Here is a 19,648-nt window from a genome sequence, read left to right on the forward strand (position 1 = left end):
AGTGGTAATCCTCCTCTTCTTCATGCATGTGTTCAATACCTTGGGGATTTCCTTACTTCGACTCATCAAAGTCTTCTCATGTCCTCTTTTCCAAGTCCCTTCTTAAGCTCCTTCCTGGTTACCTCATAATTCTCAAGAGCATCTGATTTTTGCATCCTAAAAATATATACCAAGCCATCTGGCTGCTCTCCCTCCTCCTCTAAAATGCTGTGGATGCAATCCCTGACCCTGGCACCTGGGAGGCAACGTACAATTCAGGTATCCCATTCATGTCTATAGAACCCTCTGTCAGTTCCTCAGACTATTGAGTCCCCTATCACTACCACTCCCCTCTTCTGCCTTCTTTCCCTTCTGCACCACAGACCCATACTCAGTGCCAATAATCCAGTCTCCATAGCATTCTCCTGGGACGTCACCTCCCGCAGCGATATCCAAAACTGTATACAGTCGACCCTCCTTATCCGCGAATTCCGCATGCGCAAATTCAACCAACCGCGAATCACGAAAACCCAGAGGTGCTCTTCCAACACTTGTTGTTCGAGCATGTACAGACTTTTTTTTCTTGTCATTATTCCCTAAACAATGCAGTATAACAACTACTTTACATAGCATTTACATTGTATTAGGTATTATAAGTAATCTAGAGATGATTTAAAGTGTATGGGAGGATGTGCGTGGGTTATCGTGCATCGGGATCGAAAAAAATCATAAGTTCTCTTACTCAGTAAGTCCGAACAGGTACAGCCAGAATTATTTAGCGTCAGTTAGTCAAATGTTTGTCTTAGTATATGGTATATATTTTACCTTTCTATGAATATAAAACACTTAAGAACGTATGTTTCAGTGCCAGGCTCGGGAACTTCTTCCCGAGTTCAATCCAGTGACAGACCACTATCGAGTGCGCTCTCCACTGTGCCCGGTTGATGTGAGGATCAAAAACCCAATAATTAAACCACTGCGTTGCTTAGTAATAATTGTAGCTTTCATCAGGGCACAGCCTTTCTCAACTTATCCATTAAAATTGTTCCGATCGTTGACCGACTGTAACCTAATGCTTTTCCAATGAGCGATGGCGTTTCACCTCTTTCTGATCGCTTTATTATTTCCACTTTATTTTCAATCGTGATCTTGATTATTTTCGTGAACAGAAACACTGCGGATTCAGATCTCTGCCACTGTGTCCTAATGTCCACCGCACTGGGACAGGTTAAATAAGGTCTGGGGTTCCTCTGGGTCCTAAGATCCACCGCATTGAGACAGGTTGAATAAGGGACTTGAGCATCCGCGAATTTTGGTATCCGCGAGGGGTCCCAGAGCCAATCCTTCACGGATAAGGAGGGCTGACTGTACGTACTGAAAGTTGTAGATGCCTGGAACACACTGCTGGGGGTGGTGGTAAAGTCTGATCAAATAGGGACCTTTAAAAGATTATTTGATTGGAACAGTAATGTATGACGTAAGATAAATATAGGTTATGGGGTGTGTTGGAGAGCAGGTTTAGATTGTTCCTGGATTAGATTTATATAGCTTGGCACAATATCATAGACCAAAGAGCTTGAACTCTGCTCTGCTATTCTATATCAAGTCAAGTCACTTTTTATTGTCATTTCGACTATAACTGGTGCTACAGTACACAGTAAAAATGAAACAACATTTTTCAGGACCATGGTAATACATGAAACAGTACAAAAACCACACTAAACTGCATAGAAACAACACAGAAAAAAAACTACACTAGACTACAGACCTACCCACTATTTTATATACAATAAAATTCCTTTATGAGACTATTGTGTGCAATTCTGGCAGGCTATCAGACGGATTTGATTAAGCTGGAGACAATGCAGGAAGATCCACAAAAGTGTCATTGGAATTGGAGGGCCTGAGTTATATAGAGATGCTGAATAGTCTGGAACTGTTCTTCATAGACACAGAAGGCTCAGGGGGGACCTTATAGAGGTGTAAAAAATCATGACAGTCTTGTTTTCTCAGGCTAGGGAAATCTAAAATAAGTGGACAGAGGTCCACTCCCATGAGAAGTGAAAAATGTAAAATGTAAAATGATACTGAGGGGCAACCAGAGGCCAGTGAAAAAACTTTTGGGCAGATGTCCTGATGCAAAAAGTTTGGATGAAAATGGCAGGTAGAAGGGACCAACATGGGATAACAATCTTGGTTGGGATGAATAAGTTGGGCCTGATTCTATGCTGTTTAACAATGACTTAATATTGTAGAACACAGAACAACACAGGAATGGGCCCTTCAGCCCACTATGTCTACACCCACCATGCTGCCAATCTATTTAATCAAATCTGCCTGCACATGGTCTGTACCCTTTCATTCCCTACCTTTTCATGTGTGTCTCAAATGTTGCTATCATATCTCCCTCTGTCACCTCTCCTGGCAGCATATTCCAGGCACATACTGCTCATGGCATTAAAAAAAACTTAGTTCGTAATCATTCCACCTCTCACAAACCTCTCCCTTTAGTATTTGACATTTCCATCCTGGGAAAAATGTTGACTCACCACTCATAATTTTCTCAACTTCTATCAGGTCACCCCTCAGCCTCCAGCGCTCCAGAGAAAACAGACTGTTTGTCCAAGTTTATCTTATCATTAATACTCCCCAAATGAGGCAGCATCTGGTAAGCATCTTCTGCACTCTCTCCAGAGCCTCCATATTGTTCCTATAACGGGGCAACCAGAAATTAATGCAAAACTCCAGATTTGGTCTAACCAGAGTTTTATCCAGCTGAAGTTTGACTTTTATCCTCACATCTTGAAGGTATACAACATTCAAAGTTCAAAGGTTTCTTTTATTAACAAAGTATATATGCAGAATACCTCTGAAATTTGTTTCTTCTCAGATAGCCATAGAATACAGAAAACCATATAAGTAGATGAAAGAAGCCATCAATCCCCAATCAATTGAAGCCAATCAATTTCACAAACCCCATAAACACCCAATCACTCTTTTGCACAAAATCTAACAGATCACCTAAAGCCCAGCCTGCCAATCGGGAAAAAAATGGGTTAGAACATGAAAAAACTGGACTGAAGGAGAAGAATTTGAACTACTGTCCAATCCACAAATCTTAGAATTTTGATAACATCTGCAAAAAGATTGGGACCGAGTGACCCCTCCAAAGGCAGCAACTCGAGCCAGGAGCCTCACCATGGAAAGTGACTTGAACCAGTGGTCTCAATGACAGCAGTGACAAACCAGTGACCTCTCCAGTGATTGTGTCTCAAACCAGCAGCCTCTCTGAGGAAAGTGACTCTGGGAACTGCTCGCTCTCCTTCGCATTTGCTTGGATGTTTCAATCTACCTCAGTGCTTTAATTGGCATGATATGTAGTCGATCATGGCACCTTGTCTCCTCTCTGAACTTCTCCTCATGGTAGCTCAGGCTTGCTTTTCTTTCTTGAAGTTTTCTCGAGGACAGCAGAGCACTGGCTTACTTATAAGACCCAGGCCCTAGAGTCTCTGTGGACGGAGGTTAGGAACAGGAAGGGGTCAATAACTTTACTGGGTCAATAGTAACAGGTATATCGAAGAACAGAATAGGGAAACAGATCCTGGAAAGGTGTAATATTAACAGAGTTGTCATGATAGGAAATTTTATTTTATTTTTATTTTTGTTATTTATTTTTTATTGAAGTTCATCATCAAACATTTCCATAAGATGTATTTCACACATTGTACCTATATATCATATAATCATATATATCACAAATCTCCACAAAGTATTTATCTGAGGTACACACTTATAGAAAAGAGTGGAAAGAAAAAACAAGCAAAAGAACCTTGTACAAGTAGAGAGTGATCTTTTTTTTTACAACAGATTCATTGATTTGTGAGAATAAAATCAGGCCTATGAGGCATTATGTAGTTAAACCATTTTTCCCAGTATGAATCTAATTGTTCCAAATTGGATAAAATTCTCTTATGTTTGATTGGATTTAATAGCCCATTGACATTAAAAGAAATGAATTTTACCTTGTCCTTAGCCATCTGTATTTATCTGTCAATGTATCATTGAAATTAGAATAAAACTTAATCAATCTATTCCCTGAACAAATAAGAACCAAGAAACGCAAATAATAACAAAAATGGCAACGACCGTGTGATTCCAAGGCTGAGGTCTCTAGTAGATGACCCTGCATTGAGCTAGAGGAAATGTCTAGCTGTGGGGGATAACCCCTCCTACTTGTGAGTTGAGGACCCCCATTGCAGTATTCATAAAAGTCAGTGAACAAATCCATTACACAGAAAAGATTTCCCTGTGTACTCCTATATATATATATACACACACACACACATACATTACATATATATATTCTCATTTTGGTGGGGAAAAAGGAGTAAGTGAGCGAATAAAGAATAACAACTAAGTAATATAAAATCCACATTATAATAAGTATTTCTTGAGATAGGTATATCACCGTGTACTTTTGCTTCCGTTTAGCTTCTCAACATTTTTAAAGTTAGCCAAACCTTATGGCTCTTCTGAAGGGGGTGAGGACTGTCTTTAGGAAACTCCCAGTCTCTTCCTGATATATTTCTCTCGGCCTCCTCCCATCTCCTGCCTTCTCGATTCTCGCACTATTTCCCAAGCGGAGCGAGATAATTCCTCAGTCAGGCTTTCCTTCATTATGATGGGAGATTTTATTTTCCCAAATATCGATTTGCAATAGAGCAAGGGGTTTAAATGAGGTAGAGTTTGTTAGGTATGCTCAGGAAAGTTTCTTGACGCAATATGTAGATAAGTCTACAAGAGGAGAGGCTGTACTTGATTTGGTATTGGGAAATTAACCTGGTCAGGTGTCAGATCTCTCAGTGGGAGAGCATTTTGGAGATTGTGATCATAAATCTGTCTCCTTTACAGTAACATTGGAGAGAAATAGGAACAGACAAGTTAGAAAAGCATTTAGTTGGTGTAAGGGGAATTATGAGGCTATCAGGCAGGAAATTGGAAGCTTAAGTTGGAAACAGATGTTCTCAGGGAAAAGTACGGAAGAAATGTGGCAAATATTCAGGGGATATTTGTGTGGAGTTCTTCATGGGTACATTCCAATGAGACAGGGAAGTTATGGTAGGGTACAGGAACCGTGATGTACAAAGGCTGTAATAAATCTAGTCAAGAAGAAAAGAAAAGCTTACAAAAGGTTCAAAGAGCTAGGTAATGTTAGAGATCAAGAAGATTATAAGGTTAATAGGAAGGAGCTTAAGAACAGACAGACAGACAGACAAACATACTTTATTGATCCCCAGGGAAATTGGATTTCGTTACAGTCGCACCAACCAAGAATAGTGTAGAAATATAGCAATATAAAACTATAAATAATTAAATAATAATAAGTTAATCATGCCAAGTGGAAATAAGTCCAGGACCAGCCTATTGCTCAGGGTGTCTGACACTCCGAGGGAGGAGTTGTAAAGTTTGATGGCCACAGGCAGGAATGACTTCCTATGACGCTCTGTGTTGCATCTCGGTGGAATGAGTCTCTGGCTGAATGTACTCCTGTGCCTAACCAGTACATTATGGAGTGGATGGGAAACATTGTCCAAGATGGCATGCAACTTGGACAGCATCCTCTTTTCAGACACCACCATCAGAGAGTCCAGTTCCACCCCCACAACATCACTGGCCTTACGAATGAGTTTGTTGATTCTGTTGGTGTCTGCTACCCTCAGCCTGCTGCCCCAGCACACAACAGCAAACATGATAGCACTGGCCACCACAGGCTCGTAGAACATCCTCAGCATTGTCTGGCAGATGTTAAAGGACCTCAGTCTCCTCAGGAAGTAGAGACGGCTCTGACCCTTCTTATAGAAAGCCTCAGTGAAAGGAAATTAGGAGAGCCAGAAGGGGCCATAAGATAGCCTTAGCAGGCAGGATTAAGGAAAACCACAAGGCATTCTACAAGTATGTGAAGAGCAAGAGGATAAGACGTAAAAGAATAGGACCTATCAAGTGTAGCAGTGAGAAAGTGTGTATGGAATCAGAGGAAATAGCAGAAGTACTTAATGAATACTTTACTTCAATATTCACTATAGAAAAGGATCTTGCTGATTGTAGTGATGATTTTCAGCAGACTGAAAAGCTTGAGCATGTAGATACTAAGAAAGAGGATGTGCTGGAGCTTTTGGAAAGCATCAAGTTAGATAAGTTGCCGGGGCTGGATGAGATGTACCCCAGGCTACTGTGGGAGGTGAGGGAGGAGATTGATGAGCCTCTGGCGATTATCTTTTCATCATCAATGTGGGTGGGAGAGGTTCTGGAGGATTGGAGGGTTGCGGATGTTGTTCCTTTATTCAAGAAAAGGAATAGAGATAACCCAGGAAATTATAGACCAGTGAGACTTACCATAGTGGTTGGTAAGTTAATGGAAAAGATCCTGAGAGGCAGGATTTATGAACAGTTGGAGAGACATAATTTGATTAGGAATACTCAGCGTGGCTTTGTGAAAGGCAGGTTGTACCTTATGAGCCTGATTGAATTTTCTGAGGATGTAACTAAACACGTTGATGAAGACAAAGCAGTAGATGTAGTGTATATGGTTTCAGCAAGGCATTTGTTAAGGTACCCCATGCAAGGCTTATTGAGAAAGTAATGAGGCATGTGATCCAAGGGGACATTGCTTTGTGGATCCAGAACTGGCTTGCCCACAGAAGGCAAAGAGTGGTTGTAGACGGGTCATATTCTGCATGGAGTTCAGTCACTAGTGGGGTGCATCAGGGATCTGTTCTGGGACCCTTACTCTTTGTGATTATAAGATTATTAAGGGATTGGACACGCTAGAGGCAGGAAACATGTTCCCAATGTTGGGGGAGTCCAGAACCAGAGGCCACAATTTAAGAATAAGGGGTAGACCATTTAGAACAGAGTTGAGGAAAAACTTTTTCATGCAGAGAGTGGTGGATATGTGGAATGCTCTGCCTCAGAAGGCAGTGAAGGCCAATTCTCTGGATGCTTTCAAGTGATAGTTAGATAGAGCTCTTAAAGATAGCAGAGTTAAGGGAGATGGGAAGAAGGCGGTAACAGGGTATTGATTGTGGATGATCAGCCATGATCACAGTGAACGGCGGTGCTGGCTCGAAGGGCCAAAAAGCCTACTCCTACACCTATTGTCTATTGTCTATTGTGATTTTTATAAGTGACCTGGATGAGGAAGTGGAGGGATGGGTTAGTAAGTTTGCTGATGACACAAAAGTTGGAGGTGTTGTGGATAGTGTGGAGGGTTGTCAGAGGTTACAGTGGGACATTGATAGGATGCAAAACTGAGCTGAGAAGTGGCAGATGGAGTTCAACCCAGATAAGTGTGAAGTGGTTCATTTTGGCCATCAAATATGATGGCAGAAGATAGTATTAATGGTAAGACTCTTGGCACTGTGAGGGATCTTGGGGTCCGAGTCCATTGGACTCTCAAAGCAGCTGCACAGGTTGACTCTGTGGTTAAGAAGGCATACGGTGCATTGGCCTTCATCAATCATGGAATTGAATTTAGGAGCCAAGAGGTAATGCTGCAGCTATATAAGACCCTGGTCAGACCCCACTTGGAGTACTGTGCTCAGTTCTGGTCACCTCACTACAGGAAGGATGTGGAAGCCATAGAAAGGGTGCAGAGGAGATTTACAAGGATGTTGTCTGGATTGGGGAGCTTGCCTTATGAGAATAGGTTGAGTGAACTTGGCCTTTTCTCCTTGGAGCGACGGAGGATGAAAGGTGACCTGATAGAGGTGTATAAGACGATGAGAGGCATTGATCATGTGGATAGTTGGAGGCTTTTTCCCAGAGCTGAAATGATTGCCACAAGAGGACACAGGTTTAAGGTGCTGGGGAGTAGGTACTGAGGAGATGTCAGGGGTAAGTTTTTTACTCGGAGTGTGGTGAATGCGTGGAATGGGCTGCCAGCAATAGTGATAGAGGTGGATACGATAGGGTCTTTTAAGAGACTGGCAGAGGGGGTGGGGTGGCTCTGTTGGTGAGGAATGATATTCAGTCCCTTGCGAGGGGGGACATAGAATCTGGGGATGTAGAGTCAGTATGGATAGAACTGAGAAATTCTAAGGGTAGAAAGGCCCTAATGGGAGTTATCTACAGGCCCCCAAATAGCAGTCTGGATGTAGGGTGTAAGTTGAATGAAGAGTAAAAATTGGCATGTCGCAAAGGTAATGATACAGTTGTCATGGGGGATTTCAACATGCAGGTAGACTGGGAGAATCAGAATGGTACTGGACCCCAAGAAAGGGAGTTTGTGGAGTGCCTCCGAGATGGATTCTTAGAACAGCTTGTACTGGAGCCTACCAGGGAGAAGGCAATTCTAGATTTAGTGTTGTGCAATGAACTGGATTTGATCAGGGACCTCGAGGTAAAGGAACCATTAGGAGGTAGTGACCATAATATGATATGTTTTAACCTACAATTTGAGAAGGAGAAGGGAAAATCGGATGTGTCAGTATTACAGTTGAACAAAGGGAACTATGGAGCTATGAGGGAGGAGCTGGCCAAAGTTCAATGGAACAATACCCTGGCAGGGAAGACAATGGAACAAAAATGGTAGGTACTTCTGGGAATAATGCAGAAGGTGCAGGATCGGTTCATTCCAAAGAGGAAGAAAGATCCTAAGGGGAGTAAGGGGCGGCCGTGGCTGACGAGGGAAGTATAGGGCAGTATAAAAATAAAAGAGAATAAGTATAACATAGCAAAGATGAGCCGGATACCGGAGGACTGGGAAGCTTTTAAAGAGCAACAGAAGAGAACAAGAAAGGCAATATGCCAAGAAAAAATGAGGTACGAAGGTAAACTAGCCAAGAATATAAAGGAGGATAGTAAAAGCTTCTTTAGGTATGTGAACAGCAAAAAAATAGTTAAGACCAAAATTGGGCCATTGAAGTCAGAAACGGGTGAATTTATTATGGGGAACAAGGAAATGGCAGATGAGTTGAACAGGTACTTTGGATCTGTCTTCACTAGGGAAGACACAAACAATCTCCCAGATGTAATAGTGGCCAAAGGAACTAGGGTAAAGGATGAACTGAAGGAAATTTATATTAGGCAAGAAACGGTGTTGGATAGACTGTTGAGTCTGAAGGCTGATAAGTCCCCGGGACCTGATGGTCTGCATCCCAGGGTACTTAAAGAGGTGGCTCTAGAAATCGTGGATACATTGGTAATCATTTTCCAATGTTCTATTGATTCAGGAACAGTTCCTGCGGATTGGAGGGTGGCAAATGTTGTCCCACTTTTCAAGAAAGGAGGGAGAGAGAAAACAGGGAATTATAGACCGGTTAGCCTGATGTCAGTGGTGGGAAAGATACTGGAGTCAATTATAAAAGAGGAAATTACGACACATTTGGATAGCAGTAGAAGGATCAGTCCAAGTCAGCATGGATTTATGAAGGGAAAATCATGCTTGACTAATCTTCTGGAGCTTTTTGAGGATGTAACTATGAAAATGGACAAGGGAGAGCCAGTGGATGTAGTGTACCTGGACTTCCAGAAAGCTTTTGATGAAGTCCCACATAGGAAATTAGTGGGCAAAATTAGGGCACATGGTATTGGGGGCAGAGTACTGACATGGATTGAAAATTGGCTGGCTGACAGGAAACAAAGAGTAGTGATTAACGGGTCCCTTTCGGAATGGCAGGCTGTGACCAGTTGGGTACCGCAAGGTTTGGTGCTGGGACCGCAGCTGTTCATAATATACATTAATGATTTAGATGAAGGGATTAAAAGTAACATTAGCAAATTTGCTGATGACACAAAGCTGGGTGGCAGTGTGAAATGTCAGGAGGATGTTATGAAAATGCAGGGTGACTTGGACAGGTTGGGTGAGTGGGCAAATGTATGGCAGATGCAGTTTAATGTGGATAAATGTGAGGTTATCCACTTTGGTGGCAAGAACAGGAAGGCAGATTACTGTCTAAATGGAGTCAAGTTAGGAAAAGGGGAAGTACAACAAGATCTAGGTGTTCTTGTACATCAGTCAATGAAAGCAAGCATGCAGGTACAGCAGGCAGTGAAGAAAGCTAATGGCATGCTGGCTTTTATAACAAGAGGAATTGAGTATAGGAGTAAAGAGGTCCTTCTGCAGCTGTACAGGGCCCTGGTGAGACCCCACCTGGAGTATTGTGTGCAGTTTTGGTCTCCAAATTTGAGGAAGGACATTCTTGCTATTGAGGGAGTGCAGCGTAGGTTCACAAGGTTAATTCCCAGAATGGCGGGACTGTCATATGTTGAAAGATTGGAGTGACTGGGCTTGTATACACTGGAATTTAGAAGGATGAGAGGGGATCTGATTGAAACATATAAGATTATTAAGGGATTGGACACGCTGGAGGCAGGATGCATGTTCCCGCTGATGGGTGAGTCCAGAACTAGAGGCCACAGTTTAAGAATAAGGGGTAGGCCATTTAGAACAGAGATGCGGAAAAACTTTTTCACCCAGAGAGTGGTGGATATGTGGAATGCTCTGCCCCAGAAGGCAGTGGAGGCCAAGTCTCTGGATGCATTCAAGAGAGAGTTAGATAGAGCTCTTATAGATAGCGGAGTCAAGGGATATGGGGAGAGGGCAGGAACGGGGTACTGATTGTGTATGATCAGCCATGATCACAGGGAATGGCGGTGCTGGCTAGAAGGGCCGAATGGCCTACTCCTGCACCTACTGTCTATTGTCTATTGTCTATTGAGACTTTTAGATAGGTACATGGAGCTTAGTAAAATAGAGGGCTATAGGTAAGCCAGTAATTTCTAAGGCAAGGACATGTTCGGCACAGCTTTGTGGGCTGAAGGGCCTGTATTGTGCTGTAGGTTTTCTATGTTTCTAATAAGTAGAATACATGGAAAAGCTGAAGTGATTGATGATCTGGAAGATATTACCTGAGGAATTATTCACTGGTTCCATCTTGACCATTTTGACATTCCTTTACCAGCCACTGTGTTGTTATTTCCAGGAAGCTATCAACTTGCACCTCAAGATCTCTCTATATATCAATGCTCCTCAGAGTCCTACTATTTATTATGGAATGACTACCCAAAGTGCATCATGTCAGCCTGGGACACATCTCATCAGGCTCTGAAGAGTTATTCATCTTTACCACTAAGACATTGAATACATTTTCCTTTTTAATGTTAATATACACTGGAATTTCACTGTCCCAGATGAAATCGCTGACTACAATGCCCTTCTCATTGGTGAATACCCCATCAGAAGACTTCTCTCACATTTCCTGACTCCACCATTACCATCTTGCTGCTTACTTTTATCATGCCTTGGGATTTTCCTTCCTTTAATCTGCCTGTGATATTTCAAGGCCCCTCTTTGCCCTCCTAATTAGTTTGTTTCAGTATTCTGACCTGACACATGCAGGTTTTAACTGTTGGGAATAATCCAAGAGTATTGGGACAGTAAAGGTGCAAGGATCTGTAGAATGTGTGCAAGCTCAACCATTTTAATATATTCCAGGCAGTGTGAAACAAAATGGTGATGGTGTTAAGAGACAGGTAAGTGTCCTGGAACACTGGATGTTACCTTGAAGGAACAGCAGCATCAGGGAGGAAACAGTCTGATGACTTTTATTGTGAGAGGGTTTGGCTCTGAGAGTAGAGGGGCCTTGCCCAATTATCCTGGGCCCCTCTTAATGGAGAATCTATGAGTAACAGACAGAGTGCAGTAAATCCTAGATTGATTCCCAGGATGAAAAAGGGATGGCAGGATTGCCTATGGGATGAAGCTGACTTCAACTGTCCTCTCTAGAGTTTAGAAGAACAAGACATGATCTCACTGAAATGTTCAAACAAGGTTTACAGGGTGGGTGTGGGGAGTGTTGCTCCTAGCTGATGTGGCTAGAACCAGGATTCAAAGTCTCAAAGTGAAGTGTTAGCCTTTCCAGATAGAGATGGTGATGCACCATCAATAACTCTCAGAGACGGGAGGTGAACGATAGGCTCTTATTAGCAGCAAAAGGGAGCATGGCATCTCAGAGACTGAGGGAGGAGCAGTGCCTCCAATTGCCTTTATACAGGGGTCTGTGGGAGGAGCCACAGGAGCAGTCAGCAGAGGGGCATGTCCAGACAGGTATACATAGTTTACCACAGATGGGGAGTAACCAGAGGAGATACTCTTTCGTATTTGCCCCCCCAGAAGTCCTGAGAGCTCCATTGCTGATGAGAATCAAGAAAGACATTGCTGGGTTGTTCGATATAGAGGGAATTGAGGGATGGGGGATGGGGGATGGGGGGGGGGATTAATGCAGAAAGTGGGGCCGAGGTAACAGATCATTTGTGGTCAGTGAATGGTGCAGTAAGAAGGAGGAAAAATGGCCTGTCATCTTCTCTTTCTTGGTTTTGTGTGAGGAGTGTGTGGATGTTGTGCAGCAAATGCTGGTGGTTTATTAGCCAAGAGGAAGGGGAGAAAGAGCTTGAATTTTGTGTTTTGTCTCTATCCAACCTCCCTCCCTCTCTCTGTCTCTCCAAAGGTCCTCCAATTATCTCAAGTGACCCTGTCCAGTACGCAGTGGAAGGTTCTTACGGCCAAGTGGAATGTTATATCGCAAACACGCCTCTCCCAGACCGCATCGTAAGTCACACTGCTAAGTCACATGAGTTATGCTGGTGCAAATCAGGAGGGTTTAAACTAGTTTGGCACTAGGGGGATGGCACTGAACCAGAAAACCAGGTCTGAAAGTAGAGGGAATGAGAGCAAGGTTGATATCATTACCAGCAAGTCTATAAGGAAGAATGGACAGGAGCAAAACAATAGACATGGGATGGATGTGTTGAAATATGTTTATTTCTGTTCTTAGAGTATTATCAGTAAAGGTGATGAACTTAGAGCATAGATCACTTAGAGTGTAGCGCACCAAAGGTTTAAAAAGAAAGACCGCCATATACAGCGGCCATCGTCGGAGTGGACTGAGGCAGAGTGGGTCGGCTTTGGCTCAATTAGGCTTCGACGAGAACAGGCAGAGGCGAGGTTTGAACGGGGCACAACTGCACAAGCGTGTGAAAGTCGGCCTGTGAGGCAGCGGGAGAATTTAAATAGCGAGCAGAGGCTGAGTACGAACTTCACTCCAGGTGAGGTAAGGCTGGGTAAGCTCCTTTAATTAATCTAATTAGATTAGTAGGTAATGGAGGCAGCTGTCGAGTGCTCCGTTTGCAGTATGTGGGAAGTCAGGGCGAGCACAGCTGTCCCTGATGACTACACCTGCGAAAGGTGCATCCAGCTGTGGCTCCTGACAAACTGTGTTAGGGAACTGGAGCTGGAGCTGGATGAACTTCGGATCACTTGTGAGGCAGAGGCAGAAATAGACAGGAGTTTCAGGGAGATAGTCACCTCTAGGAGTCAGGAGACAGGTAGTTGGGTGACTGTCAGGAGAGGGAAGGGGAATAGACAGGAAGAGCAGAGCACCCCTGTGGCCGTTCCCATCAATGATATGTATACCGTTTTGGATACTGTTGGTGGGGATGACCTACCAGGGACAAGTTGCAGTGGTTGCATCTCTGGCACTGAGACTGGACCCTCAGCTCAGAAGGGAAGGAGGGAAAAGAGGAGAGCAGTAGTGATAGGGGATTCAATAGTTAGGGGGACAGATAGGAGGTTCTGTGGAAGAGATCGAGAATACCGGATGGTCTGTTGCCTCCCTGGTGCCAGGGTCCACGATATCTCAGATCGAATTCTCAGTATTCTCAAGAGGGAGGGTGAGCAGCCGGATGTTGTGGTCCATGTAGGGACCAATGACATGGGTAGGAAGAGTGAGGAGGTCCTGAAAGGTGAGTTTCGGGAGCTAGGTGACAAGTTAAAGGACAGGACCTCCAGAATAACAATCTCAGGATTGCTACCAGTGCCACGTGCAGGTGGGTTTAGAAATAGTAAGCTAGTGCAGATCAACATGTGGCTGAAGACATGGTGCAGGACGGAGAGCATCAGATTTATAGATAATTGGGCAGTTTTCCAGGGAAGGTGGGATCTGTTCTGGCGGGACGGTTTACATCTGAACTGGAGGGGGAAAATATTCTTGCAGGTAGGTTTGCTATAGAGGCTTCAGTGGATTTAAACTAGGTATGAGGGGTGAGGGGAACCAGGGTGTAGGAACAGATGTATGGGAGAAGGAAGAAAAAGAAGACAGTAAAGTTCTTTGTACTGTTAGAGAAAAACAGAGAGGAAAAGGTGGAGAATTTCTTAAATGCATTTATTTTAATGCTAGGAGCATTGTAAGAAAGGTGGATGAGCGTAGAGCATGGATTGATACCTGGAAATATGATGTTGTAGTGATTAGTGAAACATGGTTGCAGGAGGGGTGTGATTAGCAACTAAATATTCCTGGATTTCGTTGCTTCAGGTGTGATAGAATCAGAGGGACAAGAAGGGGAGATGTTGCGTTGCTTGTCAGAGAAAATATTACAGTGGTGCTCTGGCTGGCTAGATTAGAGGGCTCATCTAGGGAGGCTATTTGGATGGAATTGAGGAATGGGAAAGGTGTAGTAACACTTATAGGGGTGTATTATAGACCACCTAATGGGGAGCGAGTATTGGAGGAGCAAATTTACAAGGAGATAGCAGAGATTTATAGTAAGCACAGGGTTGTGATTGTGGGAGATTTTAATTTTCCACACATAGACTGGGAAACCCATTCTGTAAAAGGAGTTTGGAGTTTGTAAAATGTGTGCAGGATGATTTTTTGCAGCAATACATAGAGGTATCAACTAGAGAAGGGGCAGTGTTGGATCTTCTGTTAGGGAATGAAATAGGTCAGGTGACGGAGGTATGTGTTGGGGAGCACTTTGGGTCCAGTGAACACAATGCCATTAGTTTCAATATAATTATGGAGAAGGACAGGACTGGACCCAGGGTTGAGATTTTTGATTGGAGAAAGGCTAACTTTGAGGCGATGCAAAAGGATTTAGAAGGAGTGGATTGGGACAGTTTTTTAATGGGAAGGATGTAATAGAGAAATGGAGATCATTTAAAGGTGAAATTTTGAGGGTACAGAATCTTTATGTTCCTGTTAGGTTGAAAGGAAAGGTTAAAAGTTTGAGAGCACCATGGTTTTCAAGGGATATTGGAAACTTGGTTAGGAAAAAGAGAGATATCTACAATAAATATAGGCAGCATGGAGTAAATGAGATGCTTGAGGAATATAAAGAATGAAAGAAGAATCTTAAGAAATAAATTAGAAAAGCTAAAAGAAGATACGAAGTTGCTTTGGCAAGTAAGATGAAAATAAATCCAAAGGGTTTCTACAGTTATATTAATAGCAAAAGGATAGTGAGGGATAAAATTGGTCCCTTAGAGAATCAGTGTGGACAGCTATGTGTGAGCCGAAAGAGATGGGGAAGATTTTGAACAATTTCTTTTCTTCTGCATTCACTAAGGAGAAGAATATTGAATTGTGTAAGGTAAAGGAAACAAGTAGGGAAGTTATGGAAACTATGACGATTAAAGAGGAGGAAGTACTGGCATTTTTAAGGAATATAAAATTGGATAAATCTTCAGGTCCTGACAGGATATTCCCTAGGACCTTGAGGGAGGTTAGTGTAGAAATAGCAGGGGCTCTGACAGAAATATTTAAAATGTCATTAGAAACGGGGATGGTGCCGGAGGATTGGTGTATTGCTCATGTGGTTTCATTGTTTAAAAAGGGTTCTAAGAGTAAACCTAGCAATTATAAGCCTGTCAGTTTGATGTCAGTGGTGGGTAAATTAATAGAAAGTATTCTTAGAGCTGGAATATATAACTATTTGGATAGACAGGGTCTGATTAGGAACAGTCAACATGGATTTGTGTGTGGAAGGTCATGTTTGACAAATCTCATTGAATTTTTTGAAGAGGTTATGAGGAAAGTTGATGAGGATAAAGCAGTGGATGTTGTTATATGGACTTCCGAAAAGCCTTTGATAAGGCTCCGCACGGAAGGTTAGTTAGGAAGGTTCAATTTTAAGGTGTTAATATTGAAGTAGTAAAATGGATTCAACAGTGGCTGGATGAGAGATGCCAGAGAGTAGTGGTGGATAACTGTTTGTCAGGTTGGAGGCCGGTGACTAGTGGTGTGCCTCAGGGATCTGTACTGGGTCCAATGTTGTTTGTCATATACATTAATGATCTAGATAATGGGGTGGTAAATTGGATTAGTAAGTATGCAGATGATACTAAGGTAGGTGGAGTTGTGGATAATGAAGTAGGTTTTCAAAGCTTGCAGAGAGATTTAGGCCAATTAGAAGAGTGGGCTGAACAATGGCAGATGGAGTTTAATGCTGATAGGTGTGAGGTGCTACATTTTGGTAGGAATAATCCAAATAGGACATACATGGTAAATGGTAGGGCATTGAAGAATGCAATAGAACAGAGTGATCTAGGAATAATGGTGCATAGTTCCCTGAAGGTGGAATCTCATGTGGATAGGGTGGTGAAGAAAGCTTTTGGTATGTTGGCCTTTATAAATCAGAGCACTGAGTATAGGAGTTGGGATGTAATATTAAAATTGTAAAAGGCATTGGTAAGGCCAAATTTGGAATATTGTGTACAGTTCTGGTCATCGAATTATAGGAAAGATGTCAACAAAATAGAGAGAGTACAGAGAGGATTTACTAGAATGTTACCTGAGTTTCAGCACCTAAGTTACAGGGAAAGATTGAACAAGTTAGATCTTTATTCTTTGGAGCGTAGAAGGTTGAGGGGGGACTTGATAGAGGTATTTAAAATTATGACAGGGATAGATAGAGTTGATGTTGATAGGCTTTTTCCATTGAGAGTAGGGGAGATTCAAACAAGAGGACATGAGTTGAGACTTAGGGGGCAAACGTTTAAGGGTAACATGATGGGGAATTTCTTTACTCAGAGAGTGGTAGCAGTGTGAATGAGCTTCCAGTAGAAATGGTAGAGGCAGTTTTGGTATTGTCATTTAAAGCAAAATTGGATAGTTATATGGTCAGGAAAGGAATGGAGGGTTATGGGCTGAGTGCGGGTCAGTGGGATTAGGTGAGAGTAAGCGTTTGGCACGGACTAGATGGGCCGAGATGGCCTGTTTCTGTGCTGTAATTGTTATATGGTTATATCAGTACATGGAACTAAGATGCTTGGGACTCTACAGAGATTTAGTTGATGGAGAAGCAGGACTGATTCATTTTAGGGCTTTCAATAATCTGGATACTGTCGGGATTGGGGGTGGATGACCTTACAGAGGAAGGTCACAGTAGTCTGGTCTCTGGCACTGAGTCTATCTCTGTGACTCAGAAAGGAAGCGGGAAGAATATGCATGCTGTGGTGATAGAAGATTCATTAGTTAGGGCAAAGAACAGGAGGTTCTGTGGGCGAGAACAAGATTGCTGGATGGTATGTTTCCTCCCAGGTGCCAGGCTCCAGGATATTTTTGATTGAGTCCTCAGTATTCTTAAGTGGGAGGGTGAATAGTCAGAAGTCATGGTCCATGTAGGTACCAATGACATGGGTAGGACGAGTGACTAGGTTCTGTATAGGAATTTCAAGGAGTTAGGTGCTAAGTTAAGGGGTAGGACCTCAAGGGTTGTGATCTCAGGATTGCTACCCGTGCCACATGCTGGTGAGGCCAGAACTAGGAAGATTATACAGTTTAATATGTGGCTAAAGAGTTGTTGTAGGAGGGAGGGCTTAAGATTTCTGGATCATTAGTCTCTCTTCCAGGGAAGGTGGGACCTGTACAGAAGGGACGGTTTGCACTTGAAAATGAAGGGGACAAATATCCTAGAGGAAAGCTTTGTTAATGTTGCACAGTGAAGTTTAAACTAGACTTGCATGTGTATGGAACCTAGAGTGCCAGAACAGTTAGTGGAGAGGTTGTGGAGGCAAATATTGGTAAGATACTGGACAAAATTAGGAATTAAAAAGTTGAGCATGGTTCGACAAAATTGAAAAGGGTGAATACAGGACTGAAGGTGTGTATCTGAATGCACACAGTATACAGAATAAGATAGGTGAACTTGCAGCACAGTTACAGATTGACAGGTATGTTGTAGGCATCACAGAATCATGGCTGAAAGATTATAGCTGGGAACTTAATGTCCAAGGATACACATTGCATCAAAATGATAAGCAGGAAGGCAGAGGGAGCGGCATTGCTCTGTTGGTAAAAAATGAAATCAAGTCATTAGAAAGAGGAGAGATAGGGTCGGAAGATGTTGAATCATTGTGGGTTGAGCTAAGGAACTGCAAGGGTAAAAAGACCCTGATGGGTGTTGTATACAGAACCACCCCCCAACCTCCAAACAGTAGCAAGGATGTGGCCTACAAATTACAATGGGAGATAGAAAATGCACTGTAAAAAGGGTAATGTTACAATAGACATGGGGGAATTTCAATATGCAGGTAGATTGGGAAAATCAGGTTGGTGCTGGATTACAGAAGGAATAATTTCAGGAGAGCCTATGAGGTGGCTTTATAGAGCATTTCGTGGTTGAACCCACTAGAGGATCAGCTGTTCTGGATTGGGTGTTGTGCAATGAACCAGAATTGAATTGAGAGGTTAAGATAAAAGAACACTTAGGGGAAGTGATCATAACATTGAATTTACCCTGAAATTTGGGAAGTCAGATGTATCAGTATTGCAGTGGAATAAAGGGAATCACAGAGAGATTAGAGAGGAGTTAGCCAGAACTGATTGGAAAAGAACACGTGGTGCTGGAGGACTGGAAGATTGCAAAAGTCACCCCACTCTTTAAGAAGGGAGGAAGGCAAAAGAAGGGAAATTATAGGTCAGTTAGCCTAACCTCAGTAGTTGGGAAAGTGTTAGAGTATATTATTAAGGTTGAGGTTTCAGGGTACTTAGAGACTAATGATAAAATAAGTCCAAGTCAGCATAGTTTCTGCAAAGGGAATACTTGCATGATAAATCTGTTAGAGTTCTTCAAGGCAGTAACAAGCAGGGTGGACAAAGGAGAGGCAGAGGTTGTCAGAAGGCATTTGAAAAGGTGTCACACAACACGATAAAATCCTATGGCAATACAGGAAAGATATAAGCACAGATAGAGGAATGGCTGACAGGCAGGAGGCAGTGAGTGGGAATAAAGGGGGCCTTTTCTGGTTGGTTGCCAGTGACTAGCGGTGTTCTTCATGGGTCAGTATTGGGAGCACTACTTTTCACATTGTTTGTCAGTGATTTAGATAATGGAATTGATGGCTTTGAGGCAAAGTTTGCAGATGATACACAGATAGGTGGAGGGGTAGGTAGTGCTGAGGAAGCAATGTGTTTGCAGCACAACTTAGACAAATTGGAAAAATGGACAAAAAAATGGCAGATGGAATAGAGTGTTGGGAAATACATGATAATGCATTTTGGTAAAGGGAACAATAGTTCAGATTATTATCTAAATGAAGAGAAAATTCAAACATTAGAGGGGCAAAGGGACTTAGGAGTCCTCATGCAAGACTGCCAGAAGGTTAATTTATGGGTTGAGTCTTTGGTAAAGAAGTCAAATATAATGTTGGCATTTATTTCAAGGGGAATAGAATATAAAAGCAAAAAGATAATGCTGAACCTTTATAAGACACTAGTCAGGCCACACTTGGAGTATTGTCAACAGTTTTGGGTCCCATATCTCAGAAAGCATGTGTTGTCACTGGAGAGAGTCCTGAGGGGGTTCATGAGGAAGATTCTGGGAATGAAGAGAT

At 42.7% G+C, this 19,648-nt stretch overlaps 1 protein-coding gene across 2 annotated transcripts in view; it reads left to right on the forward strand.

Annotated features, from left to right (window-relative positions):
• Positions 1-19,648, forward strand: part of LOC140717439 (kin of IRRE-like protein 1) — a 172,801-nt gene that overhangs the window by 90,920 nt on the left and 62,233 nt on the right. For both annotated transcript variants that reach the window (XM_073031037.1, XM_073031036.1), the window contains exon 10: positions 12,486-12,586. In XM_073031037.1, the coding sequence (XP_072887138.1) occupies positions 12,486-12,586 (101 nt within the window). The remainder of the gene's footprint in view (positions 1-12,485; positions 12,587-19,648) is intronic.

Source organism: Hemitrygon akajei, chromosome 27 (assembly GCF_048418815.1).
Source record: "Hemitrygon akajei chromosome 27, sHemAka1.3, whole genome shotgun sequence".
NCBI lineage: Eukaryota > Metazoa > Chordata > Chondrichthyes > Myliobatiformes > Dasyatidae > Hemitrygon > Hemitrygon akajei.